The sequence below is a fragment of the Myotis brandtii genome, unplaced genomic scaffold, assembly GCF_000412655.1.
Source record: "Myotis brandtii unplaced genomic scaffold, ASM41265v1 scaffold115, whole genome shotgun sequence".
NCBI lineage: Eukaryota > Metazoa > Chordata > Mammalia > Chiroptera > Vespertilionidae > Myotis > Myotis brandtii.
The window spans coordinates 18,906,115-18,925,978 of NW_005353967.1; the positions used below are offsets into that span (position 1 = coordinate 18,906,115).

Genomic DNA, 19,864 nt, shown 5'->3' on the forward strand with positions numbered 1-19,864 from the left:
GCAATTACACATGGTGGTTAACTTTTAGTTCAGACCTTAAAGTTCTGCTTACTCCACAACACAGTTGGAAATTGGTAGAAAAATAAAAAGAAATGTTGCCAAAACAGGAAGAGAGAAAAGCACCCCTTTAGTTGGACTGAATGCAGTTTGTGAGGCAGTCACATGAAGAAAGCAGGTGGAGACTGAACAGATTCAAAAAATCTTCTGGTCCATCTCACGACATATTTTTCTATTAAACACAATTTCCACAACACTATCATAAACTTGATCCTCCCTCTACAAATCTCAAGAAGAGAGTAAAAGTAATCATGAAAACTTCGTGAGGTAACTGGTTAAGTTGGAAGGCAGAAGTGAAGAAGAAAGAAGATTAAAAAAAATAAACAAGTACATGATCAGAAATCGAATCGGCCTTCAATTTATGGAAGAACTGAAGTGCACAGTGGCTGGTGGGTCTGGTCGGCCACCTGTGGAGAGCTGGAGGTGGATAGATGGGTTTAGCAAGTCTCTGGGGACCGACTGTCTAACTCTGTTGGACTTGGTACCTGAAGTGCATGGGGTTGGGGGAGGAGGTGAGCCTATATTAGGATGTAAACAAAATCTGTTTGCAAACCAGGGCTCACTAACTTAGTGAACTCCACACTTTTGACATTTCTTTATTGCAACTGAACTGTGGGTTTCTTGGGGATATAGATCTATTTTTGCACAACCCTGGCAAGGGTTACTGAAGTTCTTCACATTCCAGAGTGAATGTGGTCTTTAAGTAGCAAGGAAATAATAAGGCTGTTAATTTGGTGTTATAACATGGGGCTCCCTCCTATGTGAAAAGAATATTTTTATTCCTTTAAATAAAGTTCCCTATAAAATAGATTACAGTGAGGAAACAAAAAAGATGAAAGAGCTTAGGTTTACCTTTAGCTTGTTCAACCTTTTTTTTTTTAAACTTCTTCTTGTGTTATTCATTCATTCTGGATTCTTGTCTTTTCTAATAGTAACTTCTAAATTCTTAACAACAAAAACCCAGGTTACAAAGGCAAACTTTTGGTAAGCTATTATAAAGTTACTCAAATATTTGCAAATAGTTATTAGGAAGGATAAGTATCCAGTATTTTAACTTGATAAATTCATTGTTCTCATCTCTTCAGAATAAAAACATTCTTCTTTTAAAAAAAATATAATTTTATTGATTTCAAAGAGGAAGGGGCGGGGGAGAGAGAGAGAGAGAAACATCAATGATGAGACAGAATCATTGATCGGCTGCCTCCTGCGCCCCTCCTACTGGGGATTGAGCCTGCAAACCGGGCATGTGCCCTTGACCGGAATCAAACCCGGGACCCTTCAGTCCACAGGCTGATGCTTTATCTACTGAGCCAAACCGGCTAGTGCTCTTTTTTTTTTTTTTTTTAAATAAATAAAGCAAATGCATTGTGATACTAAAAATGAGGCTCAGGCTGAAATATACTATGAGAGTAATTCTTCAAGATTGGTGCACATCAAATGTCCCATTAAGTGGACATTAAAATGAAAAAATATAGCTAGAATTAAGAATTCAACATTGACTAACTCGACTCAATGGAACAATTTAAAGATAATCATGGATTATGATCAAGTTAAAGGAATTATGAGGCAAGGAACTCTGAATCATTGTACCAAAAACCCCCAAAAACCCAAATCTGAAATGGGACTTTGGTCATTCTTCTAATTTCACTTATGTGAAAAATATTTTAATGATATTAAGCTATTGATATTAAAGTGGTTTCAATTGTTAGCATACTACATTATATTACTGATTTAACATAAATTTTAAATCTAAGTTAGCAGCAAAAGTAAAGAATATAACACAATTAGAAACATCTGCTTGGTTTGAAAGTGTTTTTTCTTTCATTAAACCCCACTGCTTCTCTGCATAATAAAACACTCAAAATATCTACTTTAGCGTAAAAAAAAAACAACTAAGCATGCAAACTTCAGGATAATAAACAATTTCTCATTAAAAATGCAAAGGCAAATGCTCTTCATATGCTAGTTTATTCATCTTATTATTCAGAGATAATTTCATGATGACAGTTGTCAATAACCAATTACAATACCAGGAAATTCATAGAACAAAATTTTGCGGAGATCTTGTTGTTTTGGCATTTAATTCTAAAAAGTATCCCATTTTCACATGTCAAGCTGAGAGGCCATACAGACTATTTCTAGGCTAATTTCTGCTTACGGTGGGAAGGAAGATGATTTCCAATAAACTTTAAATATCCAATTCATGTCCATCATTGTTGAAAAAGGGAAGGAAGATGAGAAGGACAGAAGAAGTAGCAGGACAGAGAAAATGCCACATGGACTCAAGAGTTAAGAGAACTGACAGTAAAAAATATGTTCTTTGGTTAGCAAAGCGAAAATGGGAACAGTATTGCATACATGATAGCTACACACTAGCATTCTAAAGCAGGAGACAAGAATGTCAGGAGTGTGTTCCCCCCACTGCCAGATGGAAGGGCTATTATTATAAATGAAAGGCAGCAGTCGTGGATGCCAGGCACTTTTGTTGTGTGCCAGATTCTGAAGTCCAGATGTAAGCAGGTTACCCCTGGGACAGGACGGGCTTCAGCTCCCGCAGCAGAACAGAGCCAATCACAGTTTTCTCGGTGTTTATGATAAGCTGTGCTGTAGAGCCTTCCTTGAGTTCCACTGTGACTAGCATCAATGACCCACTGTGCACAGTTTTAGCTGCAAACCTGTTAGAAAAAAAAGAGAGAGACCTTTTATCATGAGGGGAAAAAAGGAGACAGCAGAAATTCAAATAGGTTTAAAATGACTCTTTTTTTCCAATAATTTACTACATGTTCCCTACTGCCGAAAACCCAAAGCCAAGCATTCTTCTGGAAAAAAAAAAAAAATCAATAAATTGCCCAGCACCATGCTTACAACAAGCAGGTAATTTTAGTGCATCTTTAGAACAGAACAGGAAAAGGAAGTCTAGTTTACTTATTAGTTTAAACAGCAGATGCATGTGAATAATTCTCCATTCCTACAAATTGGGAATCATTCACTCATTTGATAATTTAACATTTCACCATGCATAGGGCCACTTAAAATAAACCTCTATATTTTTATTTTTAAAACATGTTAAGAAAAGGTACCTTTCTCAAAGAGCTTGAAATTTTAATTCCTCATATCTGAAAATGATTACGCAAAAAGTTAGATAATTTAATGTGCATTATAAAACTCTTAAGTTTCAATGAATTCACACATGTTGAAATATTCAAATTCAATCTCTAATGTTGATGATACCATGTAACAAAATCATGTGATAGCCAAGTGCAACATCACACTCTCTCCATCTTCTTACATTTTTTAAACGTTCAGAACATTAAATCCTTCTTTTCGCTTTAGGATATAGGCAACTTGAGGTCTAAGTCTCCATTACTAAATTCCAAGACATGAAGAACCTACTAATTACATGGAATTAAAAGCAAAACTAGCCTTTTAAGCACTGCAATTGACTGAAAAGCCGTTGGAGGCACAATGAACTTCTGTCAATCCTGCTAATTCATTCTGCGTGCACAGTGGAGCCCCAGAGACGTGGAGGAAAGATGGTACCCTCCTGGGCTTCCATTTTCCGCATGGAGCATGTTCCACACATTTTTTTGCGGGGGGAGGGGATTTGATTGCAGGGATGACTGGAGAAAAACAAAGTTGCTGCACATGAGCCTTTGAAAACACTAACAAGTGTAGAGCAGGTCTGTGACCTGCTGTGACCCCACTTTGCAGGGCCAATCCCCTTTCCCCTTTCTGTATGACACGTGTCTGAATCTGAGCCATCTGCCTCAATTTGCGCAACATCTTCAGCCACAATGGCACCCAGTTAGCCCTGACAACAGCTCACAATACATAAAAATAAAACTGCCGTGCTGACAGCACGCTGCGGACTATTCAAGAGCAAACCAACTGGTCAGTGTCTCATGTCTGACAATTAGCATGGGCCTCGCGCAGAGCCCACAGCGTCCTCAGGGATCTGTTTAATTACCATCAACATAAAAGAGGGAGTTTATCAGGAGACACTCAGAAAAACTTCACTCCCGACTTAATTAAAATATTAGCCACTTAAGCAGGAAGCAGATTCTCTTTAGATGAAAATTTCTTTTTTGAGGGTTTTTTTTGAAATGACATCAAGATCTCATAACACATTAGATTCTTTTTTTTGAAACCTAGCAAGCCATTTTTGACCTAAATAGAATCATGAAAATCAGTTTCCCAACAATCATTAGAATAATGCATGAAAAGCAAAATATGCTAATTCTACTAAATTGAAAATATTATCAACACTTTTAAGTTGAGTTTTAAAATGGTAGCTAGTGGGTTGCTGATAATGTTAGCAACTCTCCCAGTCATTTATTTGCGTACTCTCTCCAAACACACGGAGACGTGTAAGGAATCAGAGCGGTGTTTCTACTGAGGGAAGCAACTGTAAACAACCAGCTTAGGAACAAAAATCACACGGAGTTAAAAGAGGCTTTATAAAGCTCTTAACATACACCTCCATCTGCTCTTCAGTCATCCTCACAGTAGCTCAGGAACTGGGGACCCCAATTTCATCCTGGAGAGAACATGAAGATCACCAGTCCCAGGATGACCTCTCTTTTCTATCACCCTTTCTTGCAGGTTTGTGCATGTCTTTTGTCCACATTTTTGAGGTTCTACGCTTTGGGAGAGTCCTGTTTTTGTACTTCTGTGAAACCACGACAGCAGTGACATGAGGTGGCCCTTTTGTCCCACTCACTTATGCAACTTTCCCCACAGATCTGGTCATCACCAAATACTTCAGTAGTGGCCCCTGTTTCTGATAGAGTTATAATTATGTAAACAATAGTCTTATTAGTCCCTTTATCTACTTAACACTCTGTGCCCTGGGACCACGGAGGAGATTATGTCTGAATGGGAACACAAAAGCACTGTTGTTTGAATTTCAGGGTTACTGAGCCCTAAGGCACATTTTATCTTCTTTCTATTGAAAACTGAAAGTGATGTTAGAATAATACAAACTCAGGAGACATAAATGTCAATTCTGATACAAGTATGTTCACAAAGATTAAAATTAGTGTCTTGTACATGTTTCTGAAATCCTATTACCACAAAATCCTCAATACTGTAAAGAACAGGGGTAAGCAAAGAAGAGGCATTTGCTTGCACTGCAGTGGAAACATGCTAAGCGAATCATCCTAGCAATAAAACCTGTTAGCGGAGATAAAAGCGACTGCCTTGTAGCCAGTCTCTATGTTCTAGTGGCACAAAATGGTGGGAGCACTGCTTTGAAGCAGAAGACTACGTAGATGTCTGGACGCTCTTGTTTCATAGTTCAAATGGAGGTATTTAATTGGAACGTAGCATGATTACAACTGGTTTGTTTTGGCCCATGGAAAGCAAAAGCCACTCCCTAAAATTTATTCATCATTTAACTCCCAATTTAAAATAGTTATGGAAAGAATACTAATGAGTACATAGTAAACAGCTAGCTTATGGATGTAAGAAACATTGATTACAAGGACAGCTTGGGTCAAAAACTTACATACATTTAATGGCTGACATTAGAACCTCTGTATTTGGCCTCAACTAAGATCACGTGGTGACAAAGTATTTTCAGAAGGCATGCGAAATTTTGGATCATCATAATGACAATAACAGGTGCCATTAATTAAGTGCTTTGTGCAGTGGGTACTACATACTTCATCACTTGTGCTATTTCATTTGATTCTATGAGGCAGATCACTTTAAAGTCGAGGGAACTGAGGCCCACAGAAGTTGAGAAACTTGCTCAGGAACACACAGTTCCTGAATGGTCGAGCAGGAATTTGAACCCATGGATCACACACATTCTCTTAATATTTGCAAAAATGCACTCAACATTTTTAAAATTAGTCAATAGATAGAATCTGCTTCCTTCTTATTTACCTAATATGCACACAATCTATTAATATTCCAAAAACTTTAGAAAGGAAGATTTTTTCCCCTTTAAAAACTGTGTACCTGACTTTGCAGTATTCTATAATTCAAAGCACCTTGCATGATGCTTTGTCATAACATAGTTTACATTTCTGCCTTTAAAGATTTAAAATATTTAAAACTTCTCCCACCACCCACTCCCTCAAAAGAGATACCAGCAATGAAAAATACAAAACATCTTGAATGGAGCTGCAACATAGGGAGGGACTACTGGGAGACCAACCAACCTCAAACACCAGTAATGCCACAAATGAGGACAAATAAGTGGATGGCAGTTAAAGATGCATTGCCTATGTAGGCCGGGCTCCGTGTTATTAAAAGGATACCACCTAGGTATTTTTCATAATTTATTTTCATCCTACCACCAAGCACTTGCTGTTTGTAATCACCGAGAAGGTAAAACTGTTTGGATATAGCTGTATTTCATCTTATTAAATGTCTCTTTGTTTATTATCGCTAGCAATTGACATTTAATCTTTGAAGCTAAGAATTCTTAAGATTAAGAAAAAGACAAAATAAACTGGTTGCCAAACCTAAATGAAAGTATGAACCACTCTTCAAAAAAAGTTAATTTATTTTAACCTGACAGAATTATGAAAACAGGTCAAATAATAACAACAAATTTGGACAAATGTATTTATTTGTAAAACATGGGCTTGCTTCCTTTTTTTAGATTTGTAAGCTATGGACCATCAATGCTGTTTGTCAAAAGGAAAAGAAATCCTACAAATTGTTTTAACTGAAACGTTAATAGGACAACATGAATTAAAAAATATCAGCGAGGCTGCATCGACCTCCAGGGTATTCACAAACATAAACTGTTTACGCAGTGTCATATTTGCTACACTTAATGCAACAGCTTTAAGACATGCTTTTTCTTCTCTTGGATAGACTTCCTGGTTTCTGATTTTTCTATTCTGAGTTCAATTTTCTCGTGCTTTCTGTTCTACTGGTTACCAGAAACTGTGACAATGGCCCACTCAGGCTAAAACTTTTTTTCTTACTCTGTACATGAAGCCTTCAATTACTGCCTGCTGAAGCAGACAGAATCCTATTAGTAAGAAAGACGATCACAAGATGCAGTGCCCTGCCCTAGCTGTATAAAAATAATTAGTCCAAAGTTGACAAATGTGTAATGAAGTCGCACAATGATTATATGTAAGAAACACTAGTTTATAGCTTCCTAACATCAGATACCTAAGCTTGGTTATTTGGAGCACTATCTTCCAAAGGCTTTAAAATGATAAATCCTTATTACTCTGAGTTAATAGAACATTTTAAACAGGCAGAGTTTGTAAGTTGTAAAAAATGCCATTTTGTTGACTATAAAATTGTATTTTAAAGTTAAGCTCACTGCACTATTAAATTAACATTGAGAAAAATATTTAGATGTGATTCAAGCTTATAAAATTTATCCAAAGCAATATATTTTTCAAAAAAATCAGCCAGCAATCTTGTAGTATTTTCCTTTAACATGTTGATGAGAAGAGTTAGAACAAAAACAAAAACAAAACAAAAAAAAAGAAAAAGAAAAAGAAAAAAGCTACCATCCTCATTTAGGATCCTCTATTTTCTATTCTAACTTTTAGAGATGGTATAAAAAAATTATTCCCACATTATCTGGCCAGTGATGTTCCTCTTCTTTGTACAGGGGAGCTAAAAAATCAGAGTGCACTTTCTCGGAGAAGACATGAAACATTCTAGCTATTCCAGAGCATTTTTCGCTTGTCTGGGGTGGGATGGGGCTTAACAATAAAAAATTAAACCATAAAACAAATAAATTCTTACCCCATTGTCTTTGATTCCTTATAGAATTGTCAACCCAGAAGGAAAATCATCAAGAATACCTTTCTTCATTTTTACAAGAAATTAGTTATGTATTCCTATTAGTAAAACTGTTGCATTGTAGAATATTACTTCACAAATGGTGAAATTAGATAAAACTTAAAGATTTTTTTAAAGCAAAAATCAGCCGTGCAGTTTGGTTATTTCTGAAATATCCAAATGTGCTTTCTGTGTGAAAATTAACTGAGGCCCACATTTGTTTTTCAATGACATGCTGCTCAGAGCTGCAGAGCCCAGGGCAGTCAGATGAAAAGCAGTGCTGTCCTCTAGTGGACAGCACCAGCCTGCGAAGGAACTGGCTTCTAAAGAGGTTCCACAAATCTGTAGTCCTGTTTGAGATCCCAAATCTGTCATATTGTAGAAAAGACTGAAGCCTGTTACTTTTATATTAACAACTGTTTATACAAAATTCTGTTTTACGACAGATTATGTATGGTGACTATAGTATCAGAGCTTTTAAAATTAGGGCACCAAGACATCAAATATTACTGGTCCTTCAAAATTACCCAGGATTCAAACAGTCCATAGTTTCCAGGGAGAAAGAAATAAAACTAACAAAGACAGTAACACAAAGGTTGATCAACCTAAAAACAGAAGAAATGGAAATATCAAAGACCCCACCAAGAAGTGACTACTTCGTATTTGTAATCCTAGCACTAGCAAAATCTGTCACAAAGTTCTTCAAAAAATACTGAATGAGGGAGTTATTATACAATATAGCTATTTGAGGGTAGAAACAAGTATTCCCCTTTTTAGTAACCATTTAACATGTATATGATAACAGTGATTTACTGAATGAGTTTAAAGCCTGGAAATGAAACAAGTTGCTCTTTTCATGTGCTTCAATTAAACAAAAAGATTTTTATTTTAAACCTGAAACAAATAAACTGTCTTTAAATGTGCTGATAAATTAAAAAGTTGACTGCCATGTTGCCATGGATACACTGTTCTATTCATAGCACCAGACTTTCCTAATAGTTAAGGATGTCAGTAACAGTAGTAAAACATTTTTATTCTACGAAGACTGTAATTACTCACAAGTTGTACATGTTCAAAATCTGCAAATTAAAAAAGTGACAGGGTAGACAAAATCTAAACCAGAGCTTAAGATATATAGGGAGGAAAAGGGATATAAGTACTGAATACAAGTTAATGATGAAAGCTGTTGAAGTAAAGTAGAGTCATCAGAGACAAGGCTTTCTGTTTTCACTCAAATATCACATTTTCCTCTTATAGGGTCAATTTGTTGTTCACAAAAGGGCCAAATGAGTAGGTGGCATGACAACCCTTTTAAACACTAGAGTATATGAACGTCACAATTCATGAAACTGGGTTAAAATGTAAAATAGTGGAGACTGCTGAAAGACAAACGCTTACTTATGGTCTAAGACTGTTTTCATGGGTATTATGACCATAACAATATACTCTCTTGCTGGAGGACACTGGATAGATATAAGAAAAACCTAAATCAAACATCTTGCCTATTGGTACCCCATAATGACTAATCTGTAAAAAGTAAATACATAAACATAGGAAAAATATATCTTAAAATGTGTCATGTGGCTATCATTAACTCTTGATAACTCAGGGCAGCTTCACACTGTAGAGTTTGGAACACTTGCTGTGTAACTTCTTGGAGTGATAGCTAAAATGCAGATTCTGGGGCCCTGAACCAGATGTATTAAATCTCAGTTTTTGGGTGTGGGTTTCAGGAATCTGAATTTTACATAAACTCCCAAATGATTTTTTTGGATCAAAAAACCTTAGAGCTATAGATTTTTAGCTTTCCACTTTTTGGTCACTGTGCTTTGGTACCTTTGTCAGAGGATAAGCAACAGAATAAAAGCAAATGCATCCTGGTTTCTACCTTGTTGAATACAAGCCTCCTTCGTCAACCCTCACTTGATTTCCTTCTCAGAGGAGCACAGAATTTTTCCCTGGCCCTGGATGAACCCAAGGTTCCCACTGCTAGTCTCTCTAATTATCTCTTCTAAAACACATTAAATCTTGTGTCCATTCATATACTAGTTTATCACTGCTCATTCTGCCTCTTGAATATGTTTTATTTACATAGGAGTTTATTAGTATTGTCTTCAGTTATACATCTTAAGAATTTTATAATGAAGAGTATCGCATATATTTTAACACGGATATCTAACACAAGACATTAAGACATTCAGCTGCCTATTAAATGCTTTTTGATGATTTCTAAATTCTAATTTCTGTATTACCCTTATCATGTGGTAACTGTAATTTGGAAAACAGCAAATCGGCATAAGGACCATAACTCTGTAGACCCCAATAAGATAATTTTGTTCTCAAAGAGCAGCTTTTTCAATCAGCAAGTCAGTACTACAGAAATGAAGACAAAGTTAAGCTTTTCAATGGCATACTGGTTAGCTTTGTTATATTATTAATAACTTAGAAAATGAAAACTAAATGTCATATAATCTAACAGCAGATATGCTTTTTCAATTCATCTTTAAAAGTGGTTAACTATATAATATAGGAAATGCTTCTGGTTTGGAAGTGAATTCCATAAAACTTGTGCTCCTTTAATTGACTTTTTAAAATGGAGACCATTAATGTTGATGTGTTAGTAGCCATTTTCTATTACGTATTCAATTCAAATTTCGGCTTTATACTATTACACACTCCTGTATATTAATGAAGATTCACTTTTTCTTAGCTAATTCTTGTATTATGTATTTTTACTTGGTATTTAATGTAAAAATATTCCTATTTTGAAGAGTAGTATAAGAATAAATTACTCTAAAACTAGACAATGGGATCGTATTCATCGAATGGTCAAAAAGAATAATGTTTATTAAAAAGTTCTCTCAGAAATAAAAGATCCTGAAAAATTAGAACAAAGTCCAGTCAAAAATAATTTGTTGAACTGAAGTTTTAAGATCTTAAACACTAATAGTCAAAATGCTTTTTATACTTGTTTTTTAAATGTTAAATGGATTACCATTAATAACTACGGGAATGGCTTTGGTCCTACTCTTCATACACGCAAAAAAACAACCATCACAGAAGAATTAAGGAGGCACTCAGAAATCTTATAGGGATTCAAATTTTATTATTAACAATTAAATAATATATAACTTATTTAGATATATAAACGCATTAATCTCACAAGGTAATAGAATACTGAACACTACTGTTAAAAACATTAATTCAATAAAGTGACAATGTAAATTTCTGTCATAATGTAAACAGTAACTTATTTCATTTTAAATGCAATTAAGAAAGACATTGGTACAGATTTTATTGACAATTTTTAATTATTACTGAGTATAAAAATAGAAAAATGTTAAATATGCAAGCTAATAATTTTTATCTATTTCTGTGTGAAAACTACAAATCAGTCTATATGTTTATTATCTGGAAACTTACTGAAATTTAGAACATTATGCTAACTATAGTTTAACTATAAAAGCATTTTCAATTAAGTCTGATGAGACTTGTGAGGCAAGTTACGACTGCACAGCCTATTCTTAATTAGATATATGCATTTTATTCACTTTTGACTCTGCAGTAACTTGAGCTCCTCCCCCAAGTTACAGAGCCAAACCCAGGCTGCTGATGATAGGGCTGGATTAGAAAAGGGTTGACATTGCGGATGTTTGCAAGGACCAAGAACATTGTTTGAGTGCAATCTCTGCATTCCAAAGCCAAATATAAATGGTTCTCTGTTATGTGCCTCTCCTGCATTAGTATGGATAATTGAGAATTGACTATAATTTAATGTTTTGAGCAGGCATTAAGTTCCAAACCACTAAGACAAGTCACAGGCAAACTATCCTTTAATAAGAATTATAGAAGTGTCTTTCTCAGTCCATTTCTCAGTGTCTTTCTCAGTCCATTTCTCAACAAGAAGATGGCTTTCATATTAGTTGCCTTTGAGAAGGTAATGTGGCTATTTTCTTTTAAGAAACAGAAATCTGGAAAGCTGCCACTGCTTTCGGAAAACTTACAAACACACATACGAAACAAAACAAAAACTAAATTAGAGGTTCCAAAGTAAATAAGGGTTACCCTGTGTCTTTTCGTACATTACGATAGGACATATTAAAACAGGTCTGAAGTATTATGGGATACCAGATGTGTCAGGTAAAATTTGATACTGCATAAGCTAAAAATTACAGTTGATATGACATTTGATGTTTTAGTAATTTTAATAAGGATCCATAAATTAAACAGAACAACTTCTGCTAGAGAAAATCATCCAGGAGAGGAAGTATTTAAGGTGGAAAAGAATTAAAACAGGAAAATTCAGAACCAAAATATTTTCACTGAAAAGGCTTCTGTTCATGTTTCCCCTCTTGAACAACATTAACTGACAGATAAATTGTATCTGCTTGGTAGCACCAGTATGATTACCTTAGATCAGTTTTATTACTTTGTCCCAGCCCTGTGGGAAAGATAGGGCTTATCATAAATTAAGAAATGGAAGCATCAGATCTTTTGAGCAACTTAAGGACCCTCCTCTCAAAAAAAAAAGAGAAAGGAAATTTAAAAAACCCCCGAAAGTACAAAGTAAATTTGTTGGTTTTTTTTGATTAGCACATGCAGTTTTCATTCTGTCATGATTAGTAGATGAAATTAGGTAACTCTGGATAATGGCAGATCAAGACTTGAACTCAGCTCTTGTCAAGTCCAGTGTTCCTCCATAGATACCATAGAATTTCATTCCAATCACCCTTCTTTTGCTTGCCACCATTTCCAAACAGATGAGGAGATTAAAGTCCACAAGGAGCAGTTATAACTTGCACAAGATTACCGAGCCCAATAATGGCAGAGCTCAGTCTAAAACCCGATCATCTGTAGTACTCTCTATATGGGACCTCTTTACCCCCATGTTAATTAATTTTTTTTAAGGTCAGAAGGCATTCCCTTTAATTTTAAATTTAATATACATAAATAAAATAGCATACGTATGACATTGCAGAGGAATGGCAGAGAAATTAAAGATGGTGTGCAATGAATTCCCGTAAGCTCACAGAGAACTAACTAACAAGGGGTTATCTTAACTTTCATTTCAAGCCACAGGCACTCATAAGAACACAAAGAGGGCAATTACATTGATCACATTTTCTGCTACCTTTAAGGACAAGTGATGTGGATCTCATGCTTTCGATGGTTGGTGGTGAAGATATTCCTGGGCTAAGAAACAGAAGCTGCATTTGGCCCTATGCTGGTTTTCTAGCCACTCCTCAATCCTGGAAGCAGCCATAGGGGATTGCTATCAAAAGGAAATCTGTATGTAGTACCCAAGCTTCTCTTTCAAGTAAAGAAGTCCAACTCCACTGCTTTGTAAAACAGTGTTTCCTAGAAATCCACTGAATCTGGGGAAATAAGATAAATTCTCAACCATATCTCAAAAGGTACCTTTGCAAACCATCAAGCTATTATAAAATGCAGGCACACTATCTGTATCTTTCAGGAGAGTACTACATGCCAATGTGCTAAGGATTGTATGAAATAGGAAACAGAACCTTACCCCAAATGAATCAATCAAATATATCATCAGAAAAAAAGGGGGGCATATATATAGTTAGGGGTTATTTTCAAGAAAAATTATGAATTGAAAATTATATATTTATACATGTACACAACTTATCCCCTCAACTTGTGTTGGTGCACCTACCTGTGTATATTATCCTGGCCAGAAGGCACTACACCGACGTTGGCCACATTGACAATCTTCTGAAGGATCACAGAGGAAGTGAAGTTCTGTGGTGCAAGGATGATTACAGTAGAAGTTTCATTCATTCCTGTCAGCATTCCTGTAAGAGCAAAAGAAGGCCCCTGTAACTAATTATTTTATGAAAATTATATTAAAACAATTTAATGCTCATAGCCAAAATGTAAACTTCTTTTCAAAAAAACCCAAAACAAAACCCACCAGGATGTAATTTACAAGACAATTACCATAAAATTAAAATGAACTGCAACTGTTTCAAAATTTTAAAAATCTATTGTGTAGGAAAATGTGTAAAAATAAAGTCAAACATCACTCTTAATAAATATGATTTAAATTTTTTTTTAAAAAAATATATATTTTATTGATTTTCCACAGAGAGGAAGGGAGAGAGATAGAGAGCCAGAACATCGATCAGATGCCTCCTGCACACCTCCCACTGGGGATGTGCCCGCAACCCAGGTACATGCCCTTGACCGGAATCGAACCCGGGACCCTTCAGTCCGCAGGCCGACGCTCTATCCACTGAGCCAAACCGGTTTCGGCTAGATTATATTAGCTGTATACTACATCATTTGTGTATATGTATGTTTTTGAATAAAACCAAATACTAAGGTGCTTGCTTTTAACAGGGAGTTTTTTTGCTCATGTTTTTTTTTTTTAAATATATTTTATTGAATTTTTACAGAGAGGAAGGGAGAGGGATAGAGAGTTAGAAACATCGATGAGAGAGAAACATCGATCAGCTGCCTCCTGCGCATCTTCTACTGGGGATGTGCCCGCAACCCAGGTACATGCCCTTGACCGGAATCGAACCCGGGACCCTTCAGTCCGCAGGCCGACGCTCTATCCACTGAGCCAAACCGGTTTCGGCAATAAATATGATTTTAAATACTATATGATAAAAACTTAGAATCACAAAAATGAAATTTCAATTTCAGTCCCTTTAAAATGTAGTGAATTAATTTGGCTGATGTAAACTATTAAGCTTTTACTTTTAAAGAATTTTCCCTCTCATTTTCATGTAAACATCTCTCTTGCCAAATGCTGCTTGAGAACAAATCAAAGTGATTCTGAAATAACCAGCAGCATTACCTGATGCATGGCCTCAATGTGATGGGTCAAAGTTATCTCAACAATGACTGAAAGTCCCTCAACAGGTTTGAAAAAATGTACTAGTATACGTATCTAAGCTACACTTAGTATTTGCTTAGTGAATGGCACTACAGTTGCTGACAAAACACCAATTGAAATTTCTGAAGCAAAACACCGAAAACAAAGGAAAAATGTGAATGGAAAACTTTAAATCCCAGAGACATTTCAAATAGTATTTAAGGAAGAAACTAAGTTAAGCAAAATCATGAACAAAACCATACAGACTTAATACAAGACATGCCATTAATATCAAAATCTCATGTAGAAATGTTCAGTGAACAAATTCAATAACATACCACTTGGAACAAATAATGAAATTCAGGTTAAAATAAACAAATAATCTGGATCTGTGATATAAGTCACGGACACCCAATGATACCTACTAAAAATGATAATCTTCTGAGATGTATGATATATGTACAACAGTTTACAAAATGCATGAAAATGGTAAAATTTGATTCCATGTTTTCAAAAGACCCTGCACCTTCAGAGCCATGTAGTTATTTATTGCAAATGCAACCCCCCAATTTTTAAAATCCCTGTAATTAGTAGTATGAAGACACTAAAGCCTAACACTGTAAAAAGACCTATCTAGCTTTAAACAAAGAACAGTTTTTACTAACCACTTTCAAACCCAGGACACTGTGTTCTGTCTTAGATTGTTTAACTTCAATATTAGGCAAAAGCTTTAAAAACTACACAAGCAGTCAAACACTGCTTTTAAGCAAAGCACAGTGGCTGCTGACATAACACTGCTGAGAGATGTGTGTACTCATTTAGGATTTAAACCTTCTCCATTAAGCTCTATTGAAGAGCAACTGCTGAATAAATGAATGCAACTATGTTTATGTTAAAAGCCTGTTTCCCGCAGCATGTAATTAAAGGAAATGTTGTACAAAGCCAGTACTTTTGTCAAGCTCCTGTAAATGGAAAGATGGATAGCACTCAGAGAAGTGAATGCATTGCTTCATATTTAACCTTAACACTCTTGTCATTAATGGTTTGTCTAACTTGGTCTATAAAAGACAAGGTACTGCTCCATTGAAGTAAAATTAAAAAAATCAACTAAACCATGCTTTTCAGAACAGAAGATTCATTATCGTCAGCTAATGTATTGGCATAAAGCAAAGTAACATCCTATCAAGTAAGGCACACATTCAATCTGCCTTCCCACCCTCCTTTATTTTTAACTCATGCTGTTTTATTGTTATAGGCAATTTGTACCACTCAGCATGACAGTGTAAACTGAATCAAGATTAATTTACATGCAAAAGAACACTTAGCAGAGCAGCATGGTAAGCAAATGCATTGTCTCGATTGCTGAGGTGGAAAGGAACCTGGAAAGGAAAAAAGGGGCTCTAATTAAGGGGCATCAAATATGATTGCTTGTGGTAGTTAAGGGCCAGAAAATAGTAAATGTCTGACCATTTAAAGAATTAGCATCTTGCTAGCTAGGAACCCATAAGATGGATACATAAATCATAATAAAATTAAGTAAACATTCTAGATTTCTTATACCACAGATTTTTCTAAATGAAAATATATCAGGTATTCTCAAATTAACAAGAAAGAAAATGCCAAGGTATCATTAAAAGTTTCTCCTATGAAAACGACTTTACACAGATAGCCTGCTCATACATAATAAAGGTAAAGTTACTGGAAAATATTTAAAAATTGTCAAACTATAGAATTTGTTGCTTAATTAGAATTTATCTAAATTTTGGTGAGGCAGTGGACAGCACTTAACTTAGGTTAATCAGTTGTAATTAACTGCTAAAATTTTAGCAAACCAAATAATAAAATTTTTCCCTTAGTTTTAGATTTCCAATTTAATTCATAAGAAAAAAAATGAATAATAGAGAGCAGTTTGAAATAAGCAATTGGCTTAGGTCTCTTAAATTAAGACTGCCCCAAGACACTAAATTAAAAATTTTTTTTAAGTAAAAGAGAGATCTCATGTTATTTATAGCACTGAAATCATTCCACAGCTAGATCATTAACTCACTGTGCAAGACTCAAAACTCAAAGAAAGCTATGAAAAAATCATGCTCTGGTTAAGGCTCGTAATATGAATGTTATGAATATGAATAATATTAATATGCAGGATAAGCCAATCTTTCATTTAGCACTTTGACTATCAACGTTATAAACATGCATCTTTAGCCATGAAAATTTAAATGCAACAATCAAGAAAAAGTGACAGATCAGGCTGTATATTAGAAACAAAACCTTTCATTTAAAAAATGTTAATATAATATGTATAATCTCGTACAAGGATTCTTATTTATTATACACACATTTTAATTATGTACATCTTTAATATAAAATTTCTCATTTTTTATTTATATTTTTCAGCTAAATCCAAAATAATACATTTAATGCATTTCTTTAGTCTTAAGATATATGTCCTGTGAAATGAGATATTAAGAAATTCATTTTCTTTAAAGTAGAAATATATATTAAAACTAGCATAATAATGACACACACAGACAGTTCTTAACTTTAGTGGCATTTTGCCTTCCAGAAGTTTGCTGTAATAAAAATTAAGAACACTGACTTTTATTCTGATTTAATATTTTTAATTAGTGAGTCATTTCTGGGTAACTTATGAAATAAGCTAACCTCTTCCTTGATTAACAAACAAATACATGTGTAAAGTTGAGAATTAAGACCTCTATTACCAAATCAGCTGAAATTTATAACTAAAAAGATGCTATTGAAAATACTCTTCAAACCTGTGGTAAATTTGCCAGCATCAAGTCCCGTATCAAAGAATGAATTCAAGAAGACAGAAAGAATGATACAGAAATGCCAAGAGACTTGCAAGGATTTACAAATACTTCATATAAACAAATTTTCAAATAGCTTTATTCAGAGTAGCCTTTCTGCTCTATTAAACATAGCAAACAGCTGCCAGATTTATTCAGACAAATAATCAACAACCACAGAAGTAAAATGGCAGGAGAAAAAGGAATTTTGGCAACAACTCCATAGAGGACCGCAGCTGCTCTCCAAACGCACCTCTCTTACACATTTACGGTTCTGTATGGCTAGTCAGGGGAAAATCCCTCAGTCACAGCAGAGCACAAAAAATTTGATCGAAATCTCAAAGCTGAGGGAGAGAAAGGGCATAAGATAATCTGCTGCTTTAGATATACTTCAGCTGCACTTTTCTAAGAAAAGGAACATCCCCTTAACAATAAAGGTGCCCAAGCCTTATTCAGTCACTCGGGTGCCACTCACCTTGGTTTGCTGAGCAGGTGTAAAGCAGAGAGGCAGGCTTTAGCCAGCAAAGGATAAGAATAGCAAATGTAAGAATCAATTCAATTTGTCAATAGAAAAACAAAGATGACTTTCTTCTATAGCAATAATCAATTTCCCACTTTTTTATCACTTAAAAATAAGGCAGGAGAAAGATTACTATTCATTTATAGTCTTGTGTGAGAATTTCTTTGTGAGAGTCTACAACAGGCCTTTTTGAGACTGTGTCTTGGGCACTGCCATGCCAGCCTGCCAGGCAGCAGGCCCTTCTCCTCAGGTGCAGACATTGGTGTGTGCCTACTGCTTTCTGGAAGCTTGACAAACACAAATTTGTGACCTCGAGATGAAGGGACCTTAGCCCGATCACCCCTCCAGACACTTTTACAAACTGCTGACCGCATCATTTAAATAAGCCCATTTTATAGATGCTATTCTTAATTAAACACTTCAATTCAGACAGTTATTTTCCCTTATTCATGTATGAAAAAAATTATTTTTACTAGAGGGTATGCTTGACTCTGGGGCAAACACAAGATATTATACTTCCATTCTGCTGAAAATATCTTTTAGGTGTACCTTGTAAAATGTTTGACAACACAGTTTGTACAGTTTGACAACACAGCATTTCTTTGGCATAGAATTAGGTCAAAAGAAAATGAAGGTAATTTAATGCTATAATTAGGACTTCACTTCAAAGGGTAAGGTACTCTGTGTGCAGGGAAAAACAGATTAGCAGGACATGAAAGACAGTGAAAGAAAAAAACAGAAATATAACATTTATAGTGATAGAACTTTGGTAAGTCCCAAACTTCTGACATTTCATTAATACAAAAATACATGACTACATTATTAGGTTGACAAACCAAAACTCCCAGAATTGAAAAGTTAATTATGAATCAATTTTTTATTTTAAATACATACTAATCAATTTTCATGTATGTCAGAAATGTAGACAGACATATACTTTTAAGATTATTTTATAAAAGCAAAGCATTAGCAAAAATTGGAAAATTGTGCACTGACATCTGTTAACAGCTGTGTATATATGGTAATTTATTTTAGAGACTGGCCAGAAGAAGGAGCACATATTGTTTGGGATGTCAGTTCCTAGTAAACTATAGTAACCTCTCACCTTGCTCTTTCTTAAAATCTTTCTCTGACATGGCCACAGGTAAAAGTAGTTCTCCAACAGGTGGCTGAATATTAACATTGAAGCAATCATCCTTGGTACTAAGGAAAAAACACATAAAAGCTGACTAAATGCTTAGTAACTAAACATTCTTAATACTATGCGGTTAAATGGATACATTAAAGCATATGCCAGCATACATAAAGTATTAAGATATTCTTGGCTTAAATAACACAGCTAAAAAGGCTTGAAAAATTTCTTAACACTATTTACAGAGAAATACATCTCTTACCTCAATTGGAAAACATTTCTTTTTTCAAAATTATGCAGTTATAGTAAATATACCACTTGACATAGAACCTTAAAAAAAACAACAGGTAGGCAGCAAGGGTATGCTGTATTACCAGAGGAACACTCATGCAGCTCACAGAGTAGAGAAGTAATGTTTTATCTTTATTTTGTGTGCTTACAGTACAGAAAATGGAGTGTTTTTATTTTAAATGGTTAAGATTTCTATTTTAAAGTGTTAGATTATTCTTTAATAAATAAAGTGGAGTGACCATACTTAGATATGTGCTAAGAAAATAATCCTTCATCTGCAAACTTGCTTTCTTGAAACAAAAACCCTTGTTTTCTAGTAGTGTGATTTACTGACATTATTGATGAACATGTGGTGAAAGTTATTATTTCCAAACTAGAGGCCCGGTGCATGAAATTCATGCACGGCGGGTGTGTGTGTGTGTGTGTGTGTGTGTCCCTCAGCCCAG

General features: G+C 35.0%; 1 protein-coding gene across 6 annotated transcripts in view; it reads right to left on the bottom strand.

The window, feature by feature from the left end:
* Positions 1-2,006: 2,006 nt before the first annotated feature.
* AP3B1 (adaptor-related protein complex 3, beta 1 subunit) overlaps positions 2,007-19,864 on the bottom strand; it is a 188,961-nt gene continuing 171,103 nt past the window's right edge. For 2 of the 6 annotated variants that reach the window (XM_005858062.2, XM_014550016.1), the window contains 3 exons: positions 19,101-19,198; positions 13,499-13,637; positions 2,007-2,732 (listed from right to left, as the gene is read on the bottom strand). In XM_005858062.2, the coding sequence (XP_005858124.1) occupies positions 2,579-2,732; positions 13,499-13,637; positions 19,101-19,198 (391 nt within the window). In that variant the 3' untranslated portion in view covers positions 2,007-2,578. Of the gene's footprint in view, positions 2,733-3,137; positions 3,174-3,265; positions 3,678-13,498; positions 13,638-15,972; positions 16,045-17,950; positions 17,988-19,100; positions 19,199-19,864 lie in introns of those variants that run through there. The other 4 variants (XM_014550037.1, XM_014550041.1, XM_014550027.1 and 1 more) reach the window with 4 other exon arrangements.